The 23,180-nt window shown below is 31.7% G+C and overlaps 1 protein-coding gene across 1 annotated transcript in view; it reads left to right on the plus strand.

The window, feature by feature from the left end:
• LOC114325993 (syntaxin-binding protein 5) overlaps positions 1-15,695 on the plus strand; it is a 307,868-nt gene extending 292,173 nt beyond the window's left edge. The window contains exons 18-19 of the mRNA XM_050652347.1: positions 4,807-4,931; positions 11,012-15,695. Of these exons, the coding sequence (XP_050508304.1) occupies positions 4,807-4,931; positions 11,012-11,265 (379 nt within the window). The 3' untranslated portion in view covers positions 11,266-15,695. The remainder of the gene's footprint in view (positions 1-4,806; positions 4,932-11,011) is intronic.
• The last annotated feature ends 7,485 nt before the right edge of the window (positions 15,696-23,180 follow it).

Here is a 23,180-nt window from a genome sequence, read left to right on the forward strand (position 1 = left end):
CAGCATTATATGGTGTCGGTACATCTACAGTATCGGATTGGAAGAAAAATAGAACTAAAATCGAAGAATTTTTTTTCAAAATGATAACAAAAGACAGTTTGGACAATCGGTGCAAAGCTAATAAAGCTAAGAATGAGACTCGTGACGACGCTTTGTATGTGTGGTTTTGTGTGGAATGCGAACGTGGTTTACCAGTGTCTGTGTGACAATTATAACGGAGTTTATCTGTAAGCATACCATATTTTATTAATTTTTACCATTTTCTCCGGCTAACCCGGATTTTCGATAACCCGGATCGGCCGCGGTCCCGATTAATCCGAGTTAACGGGGTTCCACTGTACCAGGTGTCCCAATAAGAATGGCTCTCGGCCATATCTCAGGAACCGTTTATACTACAGCTTTGGGAAAAAAAATTTTATAACAAAAGTTGCCTCGAGAAAAGCCTGGAAATTATTATCATAATTGTAAGTCCACCGCTAGAGGGCGTAATTGAATATCAAAAATTAAAAAAACGAAATTTTACAAAATTTGCCTAATGAAACGGCACTGGAAATCTGATCATCGTATTCTTCATACAATTCTGCGTATATTTTATTTCAAAAGTTTAAGTCTACCTGTGCAAGTAAGAGGTGGGGGTAAGTGGGAACCTTGTTATGAAAAAATCGCTGTAAGTCCGGTTCTGCTTAATCGATTTTTGCAAACTTGACGTTGTTGAAAACAGCTCTTTTTCGTCAATGTAATAGTTATAATTTGGAAACAGCCGATTACGTTATATGCCGGCTCTTTATTTTTTTTTGGAAATTTAGTTTTCTTTGGAAAATATTAAATACAAGTATGTATTTTTTTCCTGTATTATAAAATTAGACTAAATTAGCAACAGAATACCGAAAACCGCGTGTCGATACCTTTTTTCTATCTCGAGATATCTTAAGAAACGTGTAAATTTTAAACATAACTGTTGCTGTCATATAAGTGGAAATATATAGAAACAAGTACAGTAGAACGTCGATAATCCGGACGTCAAAAATCCGGACCGTCAATAATCCGGATTTGTATCTAGCAAAAATATCTGATTCTTTTAAAATAAATTACGAACTTCGTTGCGAAAAACGAACCTCTACCGCAGTTCAAAAATATTTTACACATTTTTTTAAAAGCCCAAAGAGTGTCTGATGTTTTTACTGTACACATGGTGCTATTATAACTTAATTAGAATACAGTCTTTAAACATAAAAAAATGTTTTGATTAATTTCAGCTCTAGACACTTTACTGTACAAGAGAAAACATAAAATTTTAAAACGTTTGTTATACTTTAATGTGTATACTGGCCTTTTTGAGGTAATTTCGATAATCCGGATAATTTGATAATCCGGATGGGGTCCGGTCCCAATTAATCCGGATTATTGACGTTCTACTGTAGTGTGCTATGGAAAAAAACAAAGGAACATTGTCCAGATGTCACCGTATATAATAAATCAAAACAACAATAACACTATAAAATATAACAAAAAATGAGTGTGTGTACTTTGTACGCGCGTAAGAAGTTATACTTCTATTATTATGATTTTAACGAAATAAATGTATTTTAAACAGTTTAATTTTATTTTTATTTAAATATTACACTAATTTTAATACTTAAAATAATACCAATACTTAGAAACAGCGTTAATATGTAAATTTTTATGAATTGTTGCCCCCGCGCATTTGATTTTCTTTCGATAAATCGTAGAAGATGTAAAAACGTCAGATTTTCTACACAAATTTTTAATTTTTATTTCATCATTTTTAATACTAATTATCCTATTCCTATACTAAGATAAATACATACCTACTATATCCTATCCTAAGATAAATACATAACTGTTATTGTCACCGGTAAACTAAGTTAAGGAAAATCTACTCTTGAAAGAGTAAATATTTGCATCGAAAATGATGAGCAGCAATTTGAACATTTAGGTCGTCACTAAGTAGTTGTCTTTATTGTTAACAGAGACAAAAGTGGGTTTATAGTTGTACTAACTTTTTAAATTAAATAGTTTTTATATATATTTTTGGACTTATTAATATAGAAAAATAGAATTTTTGTATACTTTGTACGCACGTTAGAAGTTACACTTCTATTAAAATTGGGTAGAAAATCTGACGTTTTTAGATTTTCTACGATTCTACGTATTAACGTTATTTTTAATTTTTGGTAATATTTAAGTATTAAAATTAGTTTAATATTTAAATTAAAATACAATTAAACTGAAAATTAAATTAAAATAAATTTATTATATACGGTGACAACTGGAAAATTTTTCTTTGTTTTTTCCATAGCACACTACTTGCTTCTATATATTTCCACTTATATGACAGCAACAGTTATGTTTAAAATTTACACGTTTCTTAAGATATCTCGAGATAGAAAAAAGGTATCGAGATGCGGTTTTCGGTATTCTGTTGCTAATTTGGTCTAATTTTGTAATATAGGGAAAAAAATACATACTTGCATTTAATATTTTCCAAAGAAAACTAGATTTCTAGAAAAAAATAAATAGCGCCTCCTAGCCGGCATATTACGTAATAGGCTGTTTCCAAATTATAACTAGGTATTACAATGACGAAAAAGAGCTGTTTTCAACAAGACCAAGTTTGCAAAAATCGATTAAGCAGAATCGGACTACAGCGATTTTTTCATAACGATGTTCCCACTCACTCCCACCTCTTATTTGCACAGGTAGACTTAAACTTGTGAAATAAAATATGCGCTGAATTTTATGAAGAATACGATGATCGGATTTCCAGTGCCCTTTCATTGGGCAAATTTTGTAAAATTTCGATTTTTTAATTTTTGATATTCAATTACGCCCTCTAGCGGTGGACTTACAATTATGAAAATAATTTCCAGGTTTTTCTCGAGGCAACTTTTGTTATAAATTTTTTTCCCAAAGTTGTACTATAAACGGGTCCTGAGATATGGCCGAGAGCCATTCTTATTGGGACACCCGGTACAAAAAATTGTCTAAAATATTAAGCCGACCATACACTATCAGGCAGTGGCGGATTCAGCAGGATCCATCATCGTCAAGAGGGGGGGCCGATTGTCTAAATTTCTATGAAAAATAAATGAATAAACTGAAAAGTCTCAGATGCAGAATTCACCATTATAATAAAAATTAAAATGGTAAATAGTTATTTAAATCTAAAACTTTTCTTGTTGGAAGTTTTTTCTGGTACATCCTTAATCTGCGACTTTTACAATTTATAAGACAGCAGACGACGAATATAGAAAACAAAAAGGATTCTACTATATTCAGCCCATAATAAATGAATGTTTTTATTATAATCTTTATATAGAACTTGTCTTGAGAGGGGGGGGGCGATCGTCCCCATCGCCCTTCCCTGGATCCGCCACAGCAGTATCAGGTATGCTTGAACAGTTACGTCTGTCTGATATTGGGAGCATACACACTCTTCATGTATACTTGTGAAGTTTGTCAGTTCACCATGGATTCTTTCTGGATCAAGAAATGCAATCAATAGTGTACGGAATGGTTGCAAAGGAGAAAGGCGGTGAAATCTCTCCATTATTAATAGAGTGACTGATTTTCTGAACTACATCTTCCAGTGTTTTTTGATGATAGGCTCCTTCTCTCCTTATTTTTTGTAATTTTTGATAAAAGGAAAAACAAATTAAATAAACGCAAACAATAGTGTTCGGATTGGTTACAGAGGAGAAAGGGAGTTAATGAAACCTCTCCATTATTAATGGAGTTTCTGTTGAGTTTCCTTCTTGATATGCTTGATGGTTATCATTGAGATAATGATCCCTCAATGGCGCGTCCTTAATAATATGTCTAGGATACTACTTGGCATCTTTGAGAGAAAAATACTTCTTTTGGGGGCTGTAAATGAGGATGTTCTATGTCAGTTAGATTATCTTTATCCCGACGTACATCCAACAACCGAAGCAACAAAAAAAAAGATCTTTTGGAATTACTTTCATTTATACCCCCAATACATCATTGATTTTACACAAGCACCAGAACAATAAGATCCGCTATACAGCAAGAAAAAGAGTTCATTAACGATGAAGATTAAGTATTTTTGTTACTTTGTGTTTTATTAAAGCATATTTTCAACATTTTGTTTAAGAATGATATTGTTTAATTGTATTGTACTCAAGGTCTAATCCACATTCCTATCAAAATTTTTAAGGGCTCTCTGATGCAAAAGCGGTTTAATCCACAAAAAAGCTTAAGTTTTTATATTTTTGTTAAATATACTGCACGATCTTCCAGTTTTTTGTTATTAGTTAATGATTTGTAAACAATGAATACCTTTTGGCATCATTTTTTAATTTTATACAAGTTGTACAAATTTTTTAATTTTATACATATAAAAAAACACATATATTCTTGGTTCATGTAAATCCATTATTCAATATTTGGGGTTAGCCCACTCTTGCTCTCATAGCCTCAATTATGATGAATATAATATAGTTCACATTTGCCACGTAGGGCATGCGCTGTAACTTCAGTGTACCCAGAATAGACATGGATTAGCTCTTAATGCGTTAAATAGTTTCTTCAACTACTCTGGTTGTTATACTTGATTTTTAAATGCTTGATAGTATAATTTTCATGGCGGAAAATTACAACAGGCTTTATACCCAAATATCTAAAGCAGAAAAATTATTAAATTTCGATACTTTCCTATCTTAGTTTGATACAAAAATTTATAAAAAAAAACAATATAACGTCTATATTTTTCGTTCTTGATGTCTCGTCTATTTGTAAATATTGTTTTAATGTTCGTTTTAGCTCAAACCTAACAGAAATGATTGGTGAACTTTTCCTACCGATGGAAATGCCAGAGCCACCCAAAGAAGGATTTTTCAAAGGACTGTTTGGAGGTGGTGTTAGATCTCTAGATAGGGAAGAGTTATGTAAGTATACATTTAAAAATATCTGTTTACGTTTCTTTTAATAGCTAAAGTAAGTTGTACGATATTTATTTTTTTAAGGTGCACAAATTGAAAATAAACTTTTGAAAGAGAGATAGAAGGAATTTTTAGTCGGATACAATAAAGAATCAGTATATTCACAAACAAAAATATTATGATTCGCATGATGACAGACAGTTAAAAAATGGCTGTTGGGGGATGTTAATATACTCAACTAAATAAAATGGCTAATATACTAAATAAAATCATCCATAATATCCAACACATTATGTTTGTTTTGTTCCCATAAATGAATCAGACTATCATTGTTTTACTGTCTGTTAGGCCGAAGAAAGGCTGTCGAACTATTATAATATATCTACATACATTGAAGGGATCAAAACAAACAAAAGCGAATAACATCAATTATTGTTAACTATCAAATCTAACAAAACATGCAAATGAAGGCTACAGGATTGGAATAATGTAGGGATTCTATCAATTTTAATTTAATAAACAGTGTTGCCGGGGTTTAAGGCTTGGTTAATTTCGAGTCTATATTGTTTATATAAATTTGCACAAACAGAAGGGGATTTCACTCACGAAAATGTTATTTTAGGTAAAATAAGAACTGATCAGTGTAACTTGTACAAACCATAACTAACATATCAGAACGTCAGTTGAGTAATTGCAGTTGTTTCCAGAGCTAACCTGACTAAAGATATGTTTCAATTGAACAAGCTTATACAAAATACAATGGTTCACAAAAGTTCCTAACCTTTACTTTGTGAATATCACTAAAAAACTATATTTCATAGAAATTTAAGACCGAATTATAGTGGTAAGCAGAAAAAGCAGCCGAGGAAGCAAAATTTCAAATAACAATTAAAAGGGCTTGAGATTAGACAAACCCTGGCTTTTCAACCTTTGTTTACAAAGTGGTAATAACAATATGACAGTCGGGACGTCACACTTTGGCTGTCAGCTTTAAAATCTCGTACTTTTCTATATTTAAATTATATTTATGTATTATATCAGACATTTTCCACCATATAGAGTATTATACAAGGCACATAAAGAAGAAGATCCATGACAACGTGTGGTCTAATTTAATGCTTTAATATTAGACTGAATTATTTACTGCAATATCTGCACTGCATAGTTTGATTTTCTGAGGAACATTTTTTTATTTTGTGTTAAAAATGCAGACTTGTGTTTCCTTTTCCGCAATCGCCAATCCGCTGTTCAAGCACTATTAATGCAATTTTTAAAAGATTTCTTTAGATCTTGACATAAAATTAATACATGGCGCCAGTGGCGGCTCGTGACATCTGCTATAGGGTGTGCTGCATGAACCACGGCCAATATAAAATAATAGAAATAGAATAACATACGAAAACAAAAACAATAAAATTAGCTTTAATACTAATTAATAGTAACTAATAACGACATGCTATAAAAATCTGATTAACTTACATTTATTGCATTTTTCTAAATTGGAAATTAATACGCCGGTCCTTTTTTGTCGCAAACTTTTCGATTACTTTATCGTTAAAGTTCGGTATTGAAGCGATGAACTTTTTTTCTATCGAGAGTGTGGAAAGGGCTGTTAATCTGTCTTCGCGCATTGAATTTCTTAAAAATGTTTTGATCCGTTTTAAAGTTGAAAAACTACGTTCAGCTTCTGCTGTGGTCATTGGCGTAGTCACCAGAATTTGTATCAACTTTTTGGTTTCTGTTAATGTGTCCTCTAAATTATTAGAAATTATAAATTTTAGTAAAGGCACTGCACCTTTTAATGTTCTACACTCGATATTGGAATACAAATCTGACAGTTCTGTTCGCAAACGGTTTTTATCAAAGAAGTTATAAGCTGTACAAGTTAAATCCAATTCATTTTCAGGAAACTTATTATTATATTTTTCGAAATGTTCTGAAGATAAAAGTGTTGCGGCAACTAGATGATTTGTATATGCAAACCGTTCTTTTGCATTGTTTATAATAACATCACAACTGTTGTTGATAGTGAAGTTTTTGAAATTTATTTACACCTAATTTAAATTGAAACTCCATTGTTTTAAACACGCTCGAACAAAACAAATTAAACAAAATTGTAACCTAAGAATTTCTAAACACGGCACAGATGCAACGGTCACGAATAACTGTCGTGAATTGCAGCTCGCAAACACATTTCCGAGGCCGTTAATCAGCCGATTGCCGAAGCACATCGGCTAAGATCGCCGTTTGCCTAATAAATGCATTTTACCGCTGCCAGTGTTTCGGTTGTTATCGACGCGGCTTCACTGGAGCAGCAAATACGTAAAAAGATTGCTTCACTGGAGCACCAAATACGTAAAAAAATTATACGGTTTCACTAGAGGAGTAAATACGTAAAAAAAAATAATATTAATCATCGTTGTTGGTGAATTATTATTAACAGTTGATGTTTAATATGATAATATGGCAGATTTGAAATAAAACTATATTAATTATTCTTTAATAATTAAGATTTGCTATGGTTGTTTGGTAGTTCTGCAGCTCAGCAGCACATAAAGAAAAGCCGCCACTGCATGGCGCATAGATACACAGGGCGTCAACAAATTGGATCTTCTTATTGTTATTACTACTCGACAGAAAATCGCCCTAAAATTCTAAACGCCACCCTCTACAACTCTACACCATATGCTTCTTCTTCTTCTTCTTTCTCATAATCCTTAGTGTCCTTCAGGGCGTCGGATGTAGGGTGCCACCTACCACAGCTATTTCTCAGTCGGAATTATTTTTATATTATTAGTTGGTTTGATTTAGATGAGCATGAGACATGACAGTTCAAATAAAACACTAGATAACTATAGAGAATATAATGTCAACAAAATTTTAAGTCCCTTTTTACATACAAATATTAATTTTGATTTCAATAGTGTATAAGAACAAAAGTAAGTAATTAATTAAAAAAAAATAAACCAGAACCAGCTGTTTCCTTCACATAAATATAAAAATCATTGTATTTTAGTCCCCTTTTTAGACCCATTAACCCAATCTAAATTGTACCTTGTTCTTTCTTGTTTTCTCCCATAAAATAAAATAAAATCTATTACCGGCCTTATTTTCTTCAATGAAAAAATCATTTGCCTGGATAAACACACTGCCATCTTCCTTAAATTTTGTCAAAATGTCAAAAGGTTAAACGTCAAATATCGAACTTCTAAATAAATCTGCCAAAAGTATTATTTCCAATATACTGAATAAATGTAAATCTGGTAAATAAATGTACTTCTATTACTTCTTTAAAGCCTCAGGATCGATAATTACATACAATTACTGAATACCGGAACACCCTAGCAAAAGAAAAAGAAAATAAAAATAACTGAACTAACTTCTTAAACCTGAGAACCAATAAACTGAACAAAAATGACTTCAGCTTACCTTTAACATACAAAAGGGTCTATTACACGACTCTCAGCCTGGCCATTAATAAACATCGAATTAATCTCTAGAGGATTTTCCAAGACAAATCTTTACGTGCCCCAAATTTCCAGCACACCAACGGATACCTCAATAAGAGAATTCCCAGTACATCCCACCAAAGGATTGAAAAAGTACCATTTCAATTAAAAAAACTGGGAATCCAAATCGCCGACCAGGCTTCAAGTGCTTTCTCAAAAATGTTTATTGAAAAGAATGAACGTTGTTGATTTGCTAACAAGGCGTTCAAAACAAAAAACTCTACAACAAAAATCTTCTCTCACTGACTCCCACAAAAAGCATATACATCCAAACATACAAATTATACATCCTACAAGGACAAAATAATCGGTTATAAACAACCAAAACTCAACAAACATTACTACTAAATTTTCAACCGTAATACACCTATATCGTGGATTTGGTCCATCCACGTCTTCCTGGATCTTCCCTTTTTTCTTTTGTTTCCTATTTTGGCTTCATGTACAGTTACGGTCACTGAATAGTTTACACCTTAATTTGTATATTGTAATCTGTAAAATTGCAGTTTCGTACGGATTTGATAAATGTCAAAGTCAAGAAGTCAATGCTTGTCAAAAATTTCGCGAGTGTTGAAAAATGAAATAACGATATCAAACTCCTCCAAAATGGTTATAATGAATTTGAATGATGCGCAAAAGCAAGAGCAATTGCGAAACTCGAAGAATGTTGGCTTTTAAGACAAGTTGCTGCAGATTTGAACGTGAGTCATATATGTGCATATGGAAAGTCAAACAAAGATTGAATAATTTGGGATAGATATAAAATAAAATCGGTATTTTCAAAACAGACTTCCTTGTTTTCATTATTAAGACCATAATCCATTCTATTAAAAAAACTTCTTTTTATACTTTCCATTTTGTTAAACTTTGTAAAATATATTTATTTATATTATTTTTATTTTTTAATTTTAAATAACCTATTCTAGGTACACCAGTGGTAACGTCACTTTGACGTAAAAGGTGCGTTTAAACGAGATAATAATTTAAAAAATCGGCTCCTAGATACGTAAGCCTGTAAACTATTCAATGACCGTAACTGTACCTTCTTTGTTAGTCCCTTTTGCTCCATTCGCTCTATGTGGCCAAACCAGTTCAATTGTTTGTTTTCGATCTTCCTCTTTATCGGTTGTTGCTCCAGCTCTCTCCTTATATCTTTATTTCTAAATACTTCAAATTTCGTAACTCCAGCTATTCTTCTTATATTTCATCTCGGTCGTGTTTACTACGCGATATTAAAAAACTAAAAAAAAGATGAACGAAATCGGTAAAGTCGTTCTCAAGTTATGGCGTGACATAAGGAAATAGGGATTCATTTTTATATAGGGTGTCCCAAAAGTAGCGGAACGGTCGAATATTTCTCGAAATAAACATAGTATCGAAAAACTGAAAAATGCGCGTTCAATAATTTTCAAAAATCTATCGAATGACAAAAAACACGACCCCCCACTCCATCCCCTCCTAGAGGCGGGGCGGGTAACTTTGAAATCTTAAATAGAAACCCCAAGTTTTTATTTCAGATTTTGATTCCTTACGTAAAAGTAAGTAACTTTTATTCGAGACATTTTTTTGAACTATGGGTAGATGGCGCTATAATCGAAGAAAACCATTTATCCTGATGTCGTATATCTCGAGAAATACACTTCCAAATGAAAAACAAAAAAATATGTATTTAATATTTTTCAAAACCTATCGAATGGCACCAAACACGAACTCTCTCTACTAGAGGGGGAGATGAGGTGGGGGGGAGATGGGGTGGGGGTAACTTTAAAATCTTAAATAGCAACCTCCATTTTTTTATTGCATATTTGGATTCGTCATGAAAAATTAAGCAATATTTATTCGAAACAATTTTTTGAATTGTTGATAGATGGCGCTAATAAATAGTCTTTTTCCAATTATAGCGCCATCTATCAACAGTTCTAAAAAATGTTTCAAATAAATGTTGCTCAATTTTTCATGATTAATCCAAATCTGCAATAAAAAATATAGGTTGCCTTTTAACATTTTAAAGTTAACCCCCACCTGTAGCGGGTGGGGTGGAGGGTTATGTTTGGTGTTATTCGATAGGTTTTTAAAAAATATTAAATACATATTTTTTGGTTTTTCAAGTGTATTTCTCGAGATATTAGAGCGTTTTTATAATTTACCTATGGTATTACAATAAATTGTTTTTTCCGATTATAGCTCCATCTCTCCACAATTCGAAAAAATGTCTCAAATAAAAGTTGCTTACTTTTTTATAAGCAGTCAAAATCTGCAATAAAAACTGGGGGTTTCTATTTAAGATTTTAAATGACCCCCCACCCCACATGGAGTGGGGGATCGCGTTTGGTGTCATTGGATAGATTTTTAAAAATTATTGAAAACTTGTTTTTAGTTTTTCGATCCGATGTTTCGTTCGCGAAATATTCGACCGTTCCGCTACTTTTGGGACACGCTGTATAATAAATAAGAATTTTCTAGTTGTTTAGGTCTTTTTAGTTCTTGTAGTGATTGGATCACTTTGGACGTTACATCTTTCAAAGCATTTATATATTTCTTATTCTGATGCACCTATTTATTTTCCAATTTTTTTAGTTGGAGAATTGAGCGGCAAACCCAGCAAAGCCGTGGCGAAGCACATTCCAGGAAACCTCTCCGATCTCAATCAGCGAGCGACTAGTGCCAGTAGCGAAGTGAGCAGAGCCCACAAGTTGATGCTAGAGCGAGGGGACAAACTCAACCAACTAGAAGAGCGAGCAGAAAAGATGAGAAGCGAAGCCGAAAACTTCTCCTCGTCAGCACACGAACTCATGCTCAAATACAAAGATAAAAAATGGTACCAGTTGTGAAGTGCTTGTATTGTCATTTTTACTAACACTGTATAAGAGCGTTATTTGTGGTATAGTCCAGAGCGCATCTGTTTTGAGATGGAGGTTGAGAGGTGACTCATATTTTTTGCAGAAATTGCTTGGAAATAACTTATATAATAATAATTGAATTATCCTCCCACACAAAAAGGTCCGGAACATTGTTTAAATAATCAAAATGTCAAAAAATTAAAGAAAAATTCGATTTTTTTCTTCGTTTTTTGATTATAACTTTAAGCATTTCCGAGAAAAGCTGTACTAACAAAAAAGTTGCATAATTAAATTTCCTAAAATATAGAATTGGGTAAAAATTTTTAAAATAGTCACCCTTTTTGCAAAATAGCAATAATTGCGAAAAAAAACCATAAAAAAACAAGTATTCACATTTTACGTTTTTCAGCCATTTATGCTACACTTAGGACCTTCATATTTCATCCAGAAAAACTTAATGATGTAATAAAATAATACTGTAAATTTCAGTAATATCGGTCTAATAGATTTTGCAAAATTAATTCTACAATCCAGCTTTCGCAAAAAAATGCATTTTTTTTTGAAAATGTTGCAGGATTGAAAATAAAGCAGACAGAAAGTTGAATTTTTTTACATATAAAAGAATACTGTACTTTTCATTTGCAATTTTCAAAATTAAAATCGGTTAGCTACCACGACGTTAGGAATTTTTTTAAATAAACATTAATTTTTGGTGCTACGCACAGGACAGCGGATACGTTTTCTCTGATTGGGCATTCCAATGACCTGCCAAAAATTATCGAATATTGCGGCTGTCGACAAACAAATGTGTTGTTGTTAATGATTGTTAAGTTGGTGTTTTAGTTTTTATTGTTTTGAGAACGGAGACAAAAGTAAGTTGATACTTGTAGTGACTTTTTAGTTTTTAAAAGTAACAGGCACTTAAATGTAAATATTTTAGCATTGTAATGAAAAATTATATATTCTATTTGGAAAATGTAAAATGTTCGATTCACACAAGTTGATTTCCACCAATATTTCTACCAATCTTTATCTGATATATTATTTTCTTACTCTTTATTTTGTTGTATTTTAATATTTTAATTCCACAAAAATAAAACTAAATTTGATTATTGTTTGTGAAATATTGTTTAAACAATTACATATGTTTAACAATAATAAACAATTATTCTCTAAGTTAAAATATATGAACAAAGAAAGTTTTTGCTAAAAAAAGTATCATTTCAAAGGACAGGGTATGTGTTTTTATTTTGCAATAAACAAATTTATTTATTTATATCGAAATGTACTAAGAATTAAAATTTATCAATCAGTATCAAAGGTCATTGGAATGCCCAATCAGAGCAAACGTATCAGCTGTCCTGCGCATAGCACCAAAAATTAATGTTTTTTATATATACTTGTTTTTAGTGGTTTTTTTCGCAATTATTGCTATTTTGCAGCAAGGGTGACAATTTTTGAAATGTTTAACCAATCCTATATTGTAGGAAATTTAATTATGCAACTTTTATCTCATTGCAACTTTTCTCGGAAATAAATACTTTTAAAGTTATAATCAAAAAACGAAGAAGAAAATCGAATTTTTCCTTATTTTGATTATTTAAACAATGTTCCGGAGCGTCATGAGTGGGAGGATAACTCGATTATTATTATATGAGATATTTTCAAGCAATTTCTGCAAAATATATGAGTCACCTCTCAACATCCAAATGTACTAATATTTTTACAAATGCGCCCTGGTCTAGTAATAAACTGTAAATACTTTCATACTAGAAACGTAGAATTGATAGTGTGTAGACTATTCAGTACGTGATAAATCAATAATGAATACAAACAATGATAAAAAATGTAGTAGATAAAATCTGGTTTATGTTTTAATGAAAGTCATTAAGTCTGCCGTTTTTCAACGCATTACAGTGTTGAATAAATCAACTTCAATGGAGCAAACATGTTCGGAATAATTTATGAAGATTAAGTACCCATGTTCTGGATATCGTGTTTGCTAAAACAGAAGTAAATACAATTTTGTGAGACAATCGACCAAAAGAAAATGCTTTAAGGTATTTTAATAATAAATTATGTAATTTATTATACTATATCTAATTTATTTATTACACCAAATCTACTAATTTATCTAATTACAAATTCAAAAATACCGCGCCCGTTACATATCAAAGTACACCGACGGTTTCAAATTCACTACTAAACTCTAATTCCAAAAATGTCTATTTATATAGTTATGTACAATTAGCCTACTGATTTCCAGAAACATCGAAAGGTAAATATTATTTACAGAGCAATAAAAAAGGTTTATCGATGGCTTTCTAGATACGCCGATTGTAAACAAGTTTCTCTCGCCCACAAAAAGGGTCTCAGACAGTTCGCCGCCAGAAGCTTCCGAAATTGACAGGGCCGCCCTGGGACCGTAACAGTTCCTTATACTGTAAAGTCAAGTTGGGACGGACTATAGTACAGTCGGAAAAATGAAAGAATACCCATGAACGATAACATTAATCACTTACTTTGTATTTGCTGTCGTTTCCTATAAATAACAAACGTTTGTTATAGAAAGAGACAGCAAATACAAAATAAGTGATTGATGTTATCGTTCATGGGTATTCTTTCATTTTTCCGACTGTACATATTTTTCCGAAACTCAGCAGAGTTAAGTACTTTAAATAGAAGTTAAACAGAAGGGGAGAAAGCACACATTTTTGTCGTATGCCTTTTAATATTCTGATAAGAATTAATTTTTATACAAACTTGTACAAAAATTTGTGGTAAAAGCTCATTGACAAATGACAGTTGCATTTTGATTACCTGAATTGTCTATTTTTCGCGATCAATAAAATATAAAATATCATTTTTAGCATTTCCGAATATTACTGAGAAGTCGTGAATACGTGATATTTTGAAAAAGTGTCGGTTAACACCGTTCGTTACAAAAATGCCAATTATTTTCCTAGTTAACTTTTACTGTGCAGTAACCAAAACATTGGTAGAGCAATCGTTTGTATTTTGTGGTTGTAATAATTGAAAAACGGTGGTTTTAGTGTCGATAGATAAAAATATTGTTACAAAATACATTATTTGAAAAGCCAGTACGTTTTATAAATGCTTGTGCTAAATAGTAATTATAATTTTCTTCGTCTATAGTTTCGTTTAAATGTGGCTAGTAAAATTGCTTTTTCTCGTACTGTGTAAAAAAATTATTAATTTCCTTTCTCTACTTTTTAGACTTTTTAGTGGATCTCGAATAGGAAGAACCTAGCTGGAAATATATATTAAAGGGAAAAGTGTGTATGCAGGGTAAATTTAACACAGAAGAAATAAAAAAATTGTTACTACTTGTCATAATATTATAAAGGTAAAAGAATATAAACACTTGGACCAAGATTTATAATATATATACAGTATAGAAATTCTTCTCTGTAACATGTACCTGTCTGTTAGCTAGGAAGACATGATTCATTGCCGTTCATGTGTGAAGAAGAAAAGTTACAAACAAACGTTAAGTTTGAAAAGAAAAGAAATTTAGAAATCTTATTTTAGGGTCAATGATAAATGCAGAAATAAAATAAATAATACCTGCCAATCAAGAAGGCACAAATATTTGAAGGAGCCAAAACGACACTTTTCTTAATCAGCAGAATATAAACAAGTAATGGGAATATGGCTATTCATCGCTTTTCTTTTGTTTCCGTACCCTTAACGTATGAGGTATAATATATTTACGTCATACGTCATTGGCATATATTGGGTTTATTCGTAGTACGATCAGCGAACGTTGCCAACCATCAGACGCATGCGCAGTTAACAGTTAGCGTTCGTAGACTACGAACGCGCATGCGTCTGATGGTTGACAACGGTCACTGATAGTACGACGAACAACCCTATAATTGAGATATACCAATGACGTATGAAGGATGTATATTATACGTAATACGTCAAAGGTACGAAAAAAAGGAAAAGCGGCGAAAAGTCCTAATACTGTTGGTGACGTTTAGGGATTCATTGAAACAACCCGAGATACAGATGAATTGGCTAATATAGTCAAATATAAGTAATAGACAAGATAATGAAGGCGTAATCCACTGATGGTAAACTTATTTTCAAAAAAGATTTATTAATCGGATTCAATAAGGTTGTCTGGTTACTCTGTAAATATTAGTAAAGAATAAAATTACTAAATTGTTATGCATACACGCTTAAAAGGTTGTACTAACTGAAAATAATGTTATGTAAATATATATGTGTATTCTAATGTAGATATTGATTTGTCACCTACATTATTAAGACCTGTGGGCACGCTTTGTTGGAGAAAAATTCTATAAATTGTTGTAATTATGTATTTTTAAAAATGTGTAACATTTCATGTTATAAAACAATAAAATAGAAATAAAAACCAACTTTGAATAATATTTCGAGTTCAAAAACAAAATTTTAAAAATGATATACTTCTGGTTTGTACTGTTCAAAAATGGTAGTTTCGTTGGTTGTTAGAGTTGAAGTTATTAGCACTTTTGATACATCTACAGACTTTCTGTCAGCGCCTGTTGCTTTACTTAGGTCTGGATATTTGGTGGCTCTTTCACTACTAAGTTTTTTACGCTCAAATATTCAACAAAATTATATCATCTTGCTTCGTTAGAGTCCATGTTTCTGCTCCATATGTGAGGATTGATCTCAGTAGTGATTCTAAATAATAATTTTAGTTCTTTGGATATTTCTTGAGTGGATTTTTTATTGTTGTCCACAGTATGCTTGCAGTTGTGTTCTTGAGTCCATAGTATGCCATATTTCTAGTTGAAGTTTATTGTTTCTCAGTAACCAATATGTACTTGGTTTTGTATTCGTTGATGACTAGGCCGGCCTGTTTCGCCATCACTTCCAATGCTAGGAAATACATATTACTCTACATCTCTGTAATAAATAGACCTCTGAATCCATTATAAATAGACGACACGCCGTCTCTAATTCGTGTGTCTCGGACTGCCTTTTTCAAGGCAATATTAAATAGGAGGCAAGCCAGGGCATCCTCTTGAGTTCATCCTTTATCTCAAAAGTTCCAAAATACTCCCCCTGCATCCTATGGTGGTATGCGGGTTGTTACCCCCGATGATTGGGTTGGTTAAGTTGGAACACTGTTTACTAGAATATATTTATTTAGAACACTAAATACTCTGATTTAACCACGTCGATGTCTGAATAATGAATAATCTCTTTACTTTCTCCGTATCTATAAATAAATCGTAATTGTTTTGTTATGATTGACTACACCCGAATGTGTCCGTGAATTACTCATAGTAACATAATTGCTGACTTCAGTGTTTTCAAAACGAGTGGCCTACATTGCAAAACACCTATTTACGTAATGTAAGCAATACATGTAAATAATATTTGTTTAAGACTTTAAAAATTAAATCGATATGGATTACTCTTATTTTTTGGATGCTAATATAAATCCTGTACAATCCTAACACTGGCTGTTAAGTTAGACATTGTTCTTGTCATTAATCGGATAAGTTTTTCTGGTATACCAAACTCACATATTGATTGGTATAGTACTGTTCTCTCTTGACACTGTCGTATGCGGCCTTGGAAGTATACAACATGCGACAACAATGTACATATAGTCGAATATTATCTTGGATAAAAAGTAAGTTGTGCATAACGTACTCTTCCACAATTTTCTGGATAGTAAAATTTGTGTTAATTGAGATTCTGTGAACAGGTACCAAAACCGTGCTAGCTTCGAAAGAAATTTATGCTCACACCATCACCAACTGGAATTATTTAAGTGGTATTACAATGAGCAAAATTCCTTTATTGTAGTGTTTCTCAAACACGTTCTCTGGCCCTCTAGTGACTTAAGATTGAGTCACGTTTCATCTGCAAACAAAATTTGTTTCCAGTCTCTATTACAACGCGATAAAACAACTCCATGTTCCCAATGAGGAGTGGTGCAGTTGCTGGTTTTGCACTCTTCGATCCTACTTCTTTAAACTTGCTCTTTTCTGTTGGTCCAGAACTCTAGATTTTTAACTTTGAAACCGGAACAGATTTATCTTCTCCTTAAGACAAGTTATCTGCGAAGGCCTCTTGTTTTGAAAGAGGAAAAGCTCTCTACTCAATGAGCTGGCAGACAATTATTAGAAGTGAATGCATCATAACCAGATAAATATTTGCAGCATGAGTAGTATAATGCAGCATGACTAGTACAATGAGAGATACGGCCTCATGTCTCAGTGAAGGCGTAAAGATACTAGAAAATCAGACAAAACATATTGTAGACTGTTTAACGATCAACAAATTAGCCGGATAAATTGCAAAGTGACGTTAATTTTGATCACCGATTTTAGTATATATGTTTATTTTCTCTTTCTTCAATGTGCCTGTATATGATACACTGCCTTCAAAGTTTGAAGAATTCCTTTTTATCAATTACTCTCCATTGAATATTCAATGCCACTCTTTTTGACTCTTTGGACAATCCAATTAGTTCGAATTTCCAGATATTTATTTATATTCTCATTATACAGGGTGTTTGGTAAAGAATGGGCCATAGCTTAACCTTAGATTCCTGATGTTAAAATAGGTCGACTTAAGCTAACTTACCTTAGTACAAAAGTTGATAATAACGGAAATACTTATTCAAAGTTAAACTTTTATTTTATTTATTTTTGAATATTTCCTGGCAGGCATAGGACAACAACACGAAATTTGGTAAGTGGTGCTGGTACTGTACACCCTACTAAATTATGTTAAACAAACGTTTCTGGCTACTACCAGAGGCGTACGACGGGGGAACGTGAATTGTTGACCCTTCCCAAATTCTCCGCCACCGGCGGAATTTCTATTTTAGTGCAATTTTTTGATTCTCCAATTCTTTCTCTGTAAATAATATACTCTTCATTTGTAACGATAAAGCCATTAGTTTTCGAGGTATTTGAAGCTAAAAACGAAGGAGATAATACATTAATCAAAATAAGTGTGTCTTTTTATCTTTAACTTCAAATATCTCGAAAACTAATGACTTTATCGTTACGAATGAAGAGTATATTATTTGCATAGAAAGTATTGGAGAATCTAAAAATTATGTTAAAATTGCAGTTTCGTCGGTGGCGTAGAATTTGGGAAGGGTCAACCATTCACTTTCCCCTGTCGTACGCCTCTGGTATTAACCAGAAACGATTATTTAACATAATTTAGTAGGGTGTACAGTACCTACACTTTCTGCCAAGTATCATAAGGATATGTCAAATAGTTTTATAGTACCGGGCATACATAGTTCTTAAAGTTTTAAATAAAGAATAAATTATTTAAAAAGAAGAATACTTTAAATTAACATATCCATGTCATACTTGCCAGAAAGTGTAGGCACTGTACACCCTACTAAATTATGTTGAATAATCGTTTCTGGCTACTACCAGAGGCGTACGACAGGGGAAAGTGAATGGTTGCCCATTCCCAAATTCTACGCCACTGATGAAACTGCTATTTTAGAATAATTTTAGGTTCTCCAATACTTTCTATGCAAATAATATACTCATCATTCGTAAAGATAAAGTCATTAGTTTTCGAGATATTTGAATTTAAAAATGAAAAGGCACACTTATTTTGATTAATGTATTATGGTCCTTGGTTTTTAGCTTCAAATATCTCGAAAACTAATGGCTCTATCGTTACGAATGAAGAGTATGCTATTTACATAGAAAGTATTGGAGAATCAGAAAATTGCACTAAAATAGCAATTCCGCCAGTGGCGTAGAATTTGAGAAGGGTCAATCAGTCACGTTCCCCCGTCGTACGCCTCTGGTAGTAGCCAGAAACGTTTGTTTAACATAATTTAGGAGGGTGTACAGTACCAGCACCACTTACCAAATTTCGTGTTGTCGTCCCATACCTGTCAAGAAATATTCAAAAATAAATAGAATAAAACTTTAACTTTGTCACCCTGTATTTCGGTTATTATCAACTTTTGTACTAAGGTAATCTAGCTTAAATCGACCTATTTTAACCTCAGGAATCTAAGGTTAAGCTATGGCCCATTCTTTACCAAACAACCGGTATATTATGTGTATGACATGCTCCTTATTTATTTGCGGATTAAGATAACTGGAAAGGAAACAACATATTTCACCAATATTGTTGCTTTTTATTAATCTTTGTGAGATATTCTGTGCGCGTTAAAATTTATAGCATGTCCTACGGAATTTTTCTCACAATAATTTTTGTACCGCGTCGCCCACAGATCTTTCCTTGAACTTCTTAAACTTAAATGCAAATTGTGATATTCTATTCTGCCTGTAATGAGCAGATTGCGTGACTTTTAAACTACATAGATGATTTGTTACAATCTTAAAGGACACATGGTTTTGCACGTAGAGAAATGGTGGAACCATACGGTCGTAACATAGTAGTCTCGAGAATATTTAAGTACATCTTGTAGCAAAATAAAGGAAAAAAACTTTTTACCTTTGCTACTGAATATTATTTTACTACAAAGTGGTATAGTAGTTTGTATTTATCTTTAGTAGTTTTAATATTTGCATGAATTATTTGTGTATTTAGAGATTTTTGTTGAATATTGCGGTTTTGTTTATATTCGCTACTACAGATGTCATTTATTCATTTTATATCATTTATGTTATGCTGAAATGCCAGAAAATATCTATATTAGTCTAGTAAAATAAAATTACACTACATGTAAATCAAAATGTAAATTCGTACAGATTGAAACAAATTTTATATCAAAGTTTAGGTGGGTACAAAAGATATTTTCAAGAAAATATCCAAATCATACAAGGGGATCATTGTTTAAATAATTAAAAAGTGGTCATTTTTGCATAAAAATTACTTTTTTAACTGCTTAAGTCATCCAATTACTAATGAAGGTCTATAGGATTGTTTTCTTTAAAGTTGAAGGGTGAATCTTTCATATAAGACTTACTAAATTAAATTTGGCCCCCTATTTATTTAAATAATTATACATAAAACTTTAAAAACAAATTTACAAAAAATTATTTTTAGGGTTTTAAATAAGCACTATAAAATATCTTATTTTACAGGATAAGTTGCGCTATGTTATCAGTATTAATAAAAAAAAATTGGTGCAAAAATATTTAATATTTTTTGAGATATTGAATTTGTTTATTAAATATTACTGTATTTTCAATTGCAAAAACGCGGTTGTTGCCAAAGAAGTATTAACCTGTATTAAATCTTCTTATTTTTACTTTTATGTATATTTTCGATAAATGTACTGATAAATTCAAATTTCAATTAAACTTCCCCCTAAAATGGCATTTGAAAATTATTCAAATTTGTTTATAATTTGTTTTTTTAATAGCGTCGCGGGGATTAAATATTTTGAAATGCTGTTTCGATAATTGGGTTCCTGGGAATTTTTCACTAATTAACAAATTTTTTTGTCTTTTTTTCCTCTTCTTTTTTTTTCTTGGAATTATATTACTACGGGCCCTTTTTGGGTTAAGTTTCATTAAGAATGTTGAATCTCTAAGTTGTAGATTCTAGACCTAAAAATATTAAGATTGGTCTAAAATCACTTAAATAAAATGTGACTACTTACTGAGTTACAGGGTGTTTTATTTAAAAATTTTAAAATTATTTTTACCAAGTACTTTCAAACTATTTGACGTATCCTTATCATACTTGACAGAAAGTGTGAGTACTATACAGTCTACTAAATTGTGATAAATAAAAGTTTCTAGCTACCACCAGAGGCGTACGACAGGGGACAGTTAATGGTTGACCCTTCCCAAATTCTACGCCACTGAGGAAATTACTATTTTAGCGAAATTTTTCGATTCTCCAATACTTTCTATGTAAATAATATACTCCTTACTGGTAACGATTAAGTCATTAGTTTTCGAGATATTGGACGTTAAAATGAAACGGCATAGTTATATTGATTCATCCATTCATTCATTTTAAACTTCCAATATCTCTCAAACTGATGACTTTATCGATACCAATAAAGTTATTTACATACAAAGTATTGGATAATCGAAAAATTTCGCTACAATAGTAATTCACTCAGTGGCGTAGAATTTGGAAAGGGTCAATCATTCGCTATCCCCTGTCGCACGCCTCTGGCACTAGCTAGAAACGTTTATTAATCACAATTTGGTAGGGTGTATAATAGCCACACTTTCTGCCAAGTATGATAAGGATACGTCAAATAGTTTTAAAGTACTTGGTAACAATAATTTTTAAATTTTTAAATAAAACACCCTGTAACTCAGTAAGTAGCCACATTTTATTTAAGAGATATTAGTTAAATCTTAATATTTTTAGGTTTAGAATCTACAACTCAAAAATTCGACATTCTTAATAAAATTTAACTCTACAAAGGCCCGTAGTAATATAACTCCAAGAAAAAAAGAAGAAGAAAAACGACAAAAAAATTTTGTTAATTAGTAAAAAATTCCCAGGAACCCAATTATCGAAACGGCATTTTAAAATACTTAATCCTTGCGACGTTATTAAAAAAACAAATTATAAACAAATTTGAATAATTTTCAAATGCCATTTTAGGGGGAGTTTAATTGAAATTTAAATTTATCAATACATTTATCAAAAATTTACATAAAAATAAAAATAATGAGATCTTAAGCAGGTGAATATTTCTTTGGCAACAACCGCGTTTTTGCAATTAAAAATATAGTAACATTTAATAAACAAATTCAATATCTCAAAAAATTTTAAACATTTTTTGACCAATTTTTTTTTGCTTAATACTGGTAACATATCGCAATTTAGTCTGTAAAATAAGATATTTTGTAGTGCTTATTTAAAACGCTAAAAATAATTTTTTGCAAATTTGTTTTTAAAGTTTTATATACAATTATTTGAATAAATAGGGGGTCAAATTTAATTTAGTAAGTCTTATGTGAAAGATTTACCCTTCAGCTTTGCAGAAAAAAATCCCATAGATCTTCATTATTAAGTGAATTACCTCAGCAGTTAAAAAAGTATTTTTTTGCAAAAATGACCCCTTTTTAATTATTTAAACAATGATCCCCTTATATGATTTGGATACTTTCGTGAAAATATCTTTTGTACCCACCTAAACTTTGATATAAAATTTGTTTTAAGCTGTTTTAAGCTTGAATTTACATTTTGACTTTTTTTATTTTATTAGGCTATATTTGAAATATTAAGGTAGAGAGAAAACAATTAGAGGAGGCTGTGCAATGTAAATGTTTCAGTTAGATAATTTGGCCACTTTCATACAATATCAGTAATTTCTTGAAAGCATTCTAAGTAAAATGTATGAAGCCTTTAGCATCACCTACAAGTGATACTGCAATAAAGAAGGGAAAGAGTATCTATTGGAGGTATGGTTATTGTAAAGTCCTTTCGCCTATATTTTCTTCTTCCAAATCACGCTATATTGCGTCTGACGCCAAGCTACTGGAGATCCTCCCATACGTCACCAGCTCTTTCGTTGCCCTCCTTTTATGATAACAAGTATTTTTAGCTCCTCTTAACGAACCATCGTAATCTAGCAATTTTTATTTCAACCACAATGTTGAGCTTCCCATGCCCACACAGCAGATCATATCCAATCTTTTCCGCAATCCAACAAAAACTTTTTACAACTCTTCCACTTTTTTATAAATCGATTTTCAATGTTTTTCAAAAAATTTTTGCAGAACTGAAAATCGAATAGTATTATACAGGGTGTCCCGGAAATAGTGCGTGGTGTAAAATGTTTTAACACAGAAGAAGGAACGCAGCGTTGCCGGCTGTATTTGCTTTTCTGTGGACATTAATCAAATGCATTAAAATTAATAAATTATTTTTTTTAAACGGTTGACTTTACAAAAAAATTTTATCAGACTTTTTTTGCTCTAAATGGTGCACTTAGCCCATACCTT

The sequence above is a fragment of the Diabrotica virgifera genome, chromosome 5 (genome assembly GCF_917563875.1).
Source record: "Diabrotica virgifera virgifera chromosome 5, PGI_DIABVI_V3a".
In the NCBI taxonomy this organism is placed as follows: Eukaryota; Metazoa; Arthropoda; class Insecta; order Coleoptera; family Chrysomelidae; genus Diabrotica; species Diabrotica virgifera.